A 4,992-nucleotide genomic window follows, 5' to 3' on the forward strand; every position below is an offset into this window, starting at 1 on the left:
TCTTACGGTGTATCTAATAATAATAATAATAATTTAGTGTCATAAATATTTGTGCTCTTTTCTATAAATTCAGTTAACCTTAAAAAAGTTTGATTCAAGACAACCCTAGTAATTGATTTATTTAGAAACGAATGTAGCATACAAACTACTCCAAATATATAGTATCATCTTGAAATATCTAAGACTAGCACGAAATATAGCTGGGAATCGATAGAGACGTCCAAATAACTCCAATCTTAAGAGGCTGTTGCGACAGTACCAGGCCACATGTTCTGCTTCGTGTAAGAGAGTATCATGGCATGTATCCAATTAACCCCTTCTTTTATTAGTCGCATTCCAGAATTATCAGATGCCATTAATGCGGAAGATAAATGTATGCATAAACAGTGATTTGTTATTCCAAAATCAAGATTTCAACTGAACAGGATCCTGAGTATTGTTCTGAAACCAAACAAAAAAGGTGTGGCAAAATCTTGTGTAACTCCTATGATCCTCTATGGTATACACTTTCTGTCCTAATTGACAGAGTTCAACTATAATCAACGTTGAACTTTTGTGGTCCCGACAAATCACATCAGCGTTCAACTTTTGTGGTCTGAACAAATCACAAATCCGTATAACCATTGTTTCTGAATTTCCTTGATTCAGAAACAGCCTATCCACGCATTCAGGCATTCCATGATGCTGACCGCCGCATAGTCGGCTTCACAGGCCGGTCCTCCTCCATGGAGATCATCATCAGTGTTGATGGGTCCTCCAGCATCATGCGGGCGACGAGGTAACCTGCAATGGACCAGGTTTGGAACTTCCTGGCCTGCTTACCAACGAATCTTCCTAGCTTGCCATCGTAGTACTCCGGCCAGCCGTCCTTGAGCAACCTCGACTCAGCGAGCTCAATGGCACGTTTTGCCATCTGTGGCCGACCAGTCTTGATGCAGGCTGCTGTCAGCAGCCACAGAAGAACTGCACATAAAAATAGTGTGAATGCAAAATTTCGCTTAGTTCTGAGTTTGGCTGTAGCTGCAACTAGGTACAGCACAATGATAATTGAGCCAAATCTCAACTCCTGAAGGAGTCAATACGCAGTGAAGCACTGTCCCTGCTCATGCAGAAGTAAGCATATGAAGAATAAATAAAAAATATTCAGACTACCTTGTTAACATACAAGCGCCAATTATAGAAATAAAATGACAAGTACAAGGACCTTACTGAAGACGACATGATTATAAAAGGATTATTAGACCAAACAATTTTCTAGGTGGAGAGCATGGAGAATTTCATTTGTCAATTTCCGAATGGATTTTAGTTTAAACCTTTTCTGTTTCCAACGATTTATGATGAATTAACTTGCAAAATCTTCATTCATGAACAATAAGTAAAATATGCCTGCATCTCGGGCATTCATCTAATCACTAGTGCAACACATGATATAGAAATTAGAACTCCTTTTTCGGGAACAAACAAAAAACATTGCAAAATGCAAAGAGAGACAATACCTGGCCACGATCCTCCATTGTGGTAACTCCACCGGGTGTTCTTGGGGTCACAGCCAGTGATAATTCTCCACTCATGATTCTCGAGAGCAGGATAGCATATCTTCAGAGGCATCTCACCAACGAGCTCATCCCACTTTTCCTCAATTAGATCCATTATAGCAACTGACTGTTCTGGGGTAGCTAGAGATGATACAATGGCAATGCAATTGCCAAGGGCAAACCACCGGAAATCCATCATAGCAGGGCTGACATTGCCAAGGAAGTAGCCTCCTCGGCATGGCATGAAATCAAACACCCAATCAGGAATGGAATCCGGAATGACGTTAAACTTGTTCACAGCTGTGTGGGAATACTCTTCTGTTTTGTATCTGTATATGTTATTCAGCTGGTGAAAATCTAGCCAGAAGTAATTCCTCATGTGGTAGGTTAGTGCATGTAGCCGTTGCCCTATCTTCTCTATGAAATCCTTCCCTTCGCCCTCTGGCTTGAGCATTTGGAGAGCACATCTTAATGCCATATAGAATAGGGCTTGGATCTCAATGGGATAACCATATATACCCTGAAAATTGCAGTAGTTACAATCATGCACTGATGGGAAGCTTGATTTAAAATTAACATGTAATTCAAAAGTAGAACAAACAACAAGAGAACTTGTGGGGATGTACTACAGATTGCCAATTTCTGCAAGTACTATCTGTTTGTAGTTCTGCAAAAACTATGCATTTCTTGCCCCCACTGTACCGATCTGGCTATACAAGATTGCTCTTAAAAATTGGTTGCGAGTAGTATGAGAATATGTGCAACTGTAAAACTACCATAAAAACTTAAAATTAGAAATTTTATTTGAAAATTAAGATGTGTCTGCACTATCACCTGAACAGGACACTTTAACAGGCTATCCCTCTAAGTATTGTCAAGTAGACAGGGATGCTCCTTGATTACAGAAGAACATGCAGAACCTGCCAATCCGATTGCCACCTCAGCTGATATGTAATACTTCTACGGATATGCATCTAAATATGAATTAGATCAGGGTGAAATAATCCTACCATTCGACGATCAATCATTGAGCAGCCATCTGTGCAAAGCAGAGTTGGAAAAGTATCAAATCCTTCAGATAAGCAGAGATTCAGTATCAACCTCATGCACTTCTGGCAATCAGGTGATTCCGACAAACTAACATCTCCGGTGTACTTTGTATACGCCCGAAGGAGAATGATCCACCAAAATCCAGAGTCGACCGGTGCCACCCTGCCGATTGCACTCTCACCAAAATCAGCAACTAAGGTTTCAGTGTTTCTGTTTTTGTTACGGTCCACCTTGAAACTGGCAGGCATCGCTCCTGCTCCAAGCTTGAACCGGTCTACCATTTTCTCGGAGCTCTGAAGGTGAAGAGTTTTCAAGAGAAAATTCTTCACTATGTCAGTCTCATTGTTCATCAGAAAAGCCAATGCACTCGGAACAAAATCCCTCACAAAGACCTGCAATCATTAATAATAAGGGAGCAATCGACAGTAGCACGTCATCAGACATTAATTCTTTAAGGGCAAGTAATCAGCAATAAGAAAAACAAGAAAACTCCAGTTATAGACCATACTGCTAATGCTCCATGATAACATATTACAAGAAGGCATTATTGATCAATCAATCTCAGAAAATACAAAACAGAAGTTGAAATCTTGTTGCAAGCGCTAGTAAAGACAATGGAAGTCATATCAATGATAAAAGAAAGAAGATCTAGTATGAGAAACAATGTTGAACCTAAATAACAGATTGAGTACTTATTAATCATGATAAATGTATCAAATTATGGATATATGTATCGAATTATGGGCTACTATTATGTATCAAAATATATAGTGGAAACAAGTATACAAACAGAGCAATGGAAATCACTAGGTAAGCGCTAAGTAGACAAATTATGGGCTACTATTTCTACCACGTAAACAACACTCCAGTAATCACAACAATGCTAAAAACAAAAACAAAAGGTACCTCTGTTTCCAGTAATCACAATGTTCAGTGAAGCCCGATTGGCATCATAATATTACCTGATCATAGTTGAGCACTTCCTCGGACGCATGATCCACGGCCGCGATGGTACCGACGGGCTGTTCCCGGAAGTAGACGACCGACTTCCTGAGCGCCTCCCACGCCTCGTTGACCAGCGGGTGCGGTCCGCCCCCGCCGAAATGCGTGCCGATGGAGAAGGGCGAGTCGAATCCGCCCGAGGGGAATGCGGGGGACTGCAGCACGCTGTCGAAGCCGTCGTTGTTGCGGTGCGAGAGCTCGCTCCACGACTGCTCGTCGAAGGAGCGCTTCCGCTCCAGCGTGAACCGCTGCGGCCTGTCGATGATGAGGCGCGACAGATCGAGGTTGATCTCCGCCTCCGAGGCCAGCGAGACGTGCGACGACACCCGCTTCATCCTGCCCGCCCGCCGCCTGGCCGGCGCCCCCCGATCCTGCGGAGGGGAGATTCTGGAATTGAGGGATATATTCGCGGTAATGGCAAACGAACGAAATAGCAGGTTGATTCAGACTACTCGAAATCGAAAAAAAAAATGAAGGGCAGCAGGTATGTCCGTCCGTCCGTCCGTCCGTCATCCTTACCGAGGAGATGAGAGAAGAGGCGGGTGGAATGGATGCTTCACTGCGCGGGCACTGGCGTGGGGAGGCGGGGGAGACGGAGGAGGAGACCGGAGGGAGGAGGGGGTGGATCTGGATCGGGTGAGCTCGGCGCGCAGGGTGGTGGACAAGTCTCCGAAAAAATTGGGGAAGAAATTGTTCAACGGATGGGATGGGCTTCGGGCCGGGGGGGCCTTAAAAGGACCCATCCGAAACTATGGAAATGAAGCAAAATCTCTTACTTACTTAAAATAAAATAGATATTCGTCAAGAGATCAGCTTACCTTTTTGAACGAACAGGGATCAGATCAGATTTCTACTGTAAAAGTTTGTTTTGGGTACCCAATACAGATACAGTCAGTTTATTTATCTTTTTTTGTCTACTATCTCCTTAATTATAAAAAGTTATCTGTAGGTTTACACAAAAAAGAAAAGTTATCCGTAGGACTCGTTTTTTACCTTGGATACCAGAAGTCCAGAACACTATGATTCAACACTATGGTACCAGAACACCTTGAGCATAATACACGGTAACAAATTTGGCTGACAGAAAATCTGTTTTTTCCCTTGAGCAAGAACATTCGGAGATTCGATTGGTGCGACTTTTTTTTTATTGACTGAATTGGTACGACTTTTTTTTTTATTGTTGAGCGGAGCATGTTTCTTCACTGACAGAAACATTCACATAGATTGGACTAGAAGGTAATGCAGAATATCAGTCATGCATGTGCTGTAGATCGAGTGGATATCTTCTTTATGCATCATCTCCGTAGCAAAAAAAAAAAAAACGTACAACGTGCTGTCACATGCAGTATATATTGTATCCAAATTACCAACGAACGCACCTCCCTAGAAACCATGCAAAGCACTG

General features: G+C 42.5%; 1 protein-coding gene across 2 annotated transcripts; it reads right to left on the reverse strand.

Annotated features, from left to right (window-relative positions):
• Positions 1–376: 376 nt before the first annotated feature.
• On the reverse strand, positions 377–4,270 carry LOC136489908 (probable alkaline/neutral invertase F). 2 transcript variants are annotated; one of them, XM_066486415.1, is made up of 5 exons: positions 4,107–4,270; positions 3,548–3,974; positions 2,546–2,977; positions 1,497–2,055; positions 377–963 (listed from the first exon to the last, which is right to left on the reverse strand). In XM_066486415.1, the coding sequence occupies exons 2-5, from the start codon at positions 3,920–3,922 to the stop codon at positions 668–670; spliced, it is 1,662 nt and encodes a 553-aa protein (XP_066342512.1). In that variant the 5' UTR covers positions 3,923–3,974; positions 4,107–4,270; the 3' UTR covers positions 377–667. The 2 variants fall into 2 exon arrangements, with proteins under 2 accessions (XP_066342512.1, XP_066342511.1); XM_066486414.1 differs by having other exon boundaries at positions 3,548–3,958; positions 4,107–4,228.
• Between the last annotated feature and the right edge of the window lie 722 nt (positions 4,271–4,992).

This window comes from Miscanthus floridulus, chromosome 10, assembly GCF_019320115.1.
Source record: "Miscanthus floridulus cultivar M001 chromosome 10, ASM1932011v1, whole genome shotgun sequence".
Lineage (NCBI taxonomy): Eukaryota > Viridiplantae > Streptophyta > Magnoliopsida > Poales > Poaceae > Miscanthus > Miscanthus floridulus.

What these genes read in the sequence shown, in the direction of transcription:
- LOC136489908 (XM_066486415.1), bottom strand. Translation starts at nt 3,922, where the DNA reads ATGAAGCGGGTGTCGTCGCACGTCTCGCTGGCCTCGGAGGCGGAGATC. An exon ending in CAATGATTGATCGTCGAATG is followed by an intron (nt 2,056 to 2,545) that starts GTAGGATTATTT and finishes TGCAATTTTCAG; the next exon opens with GGTATATATGGTTATCCCAT. An exon ending in CAATGGAGGATCGTGGCCAG is followed by an intron (nt 964 to 1,496) that starts GTATTGTCTCTC and finishes TTTTATGTGCAG; the next exon opens with TTCTTCTGTGGCTGCTGACA.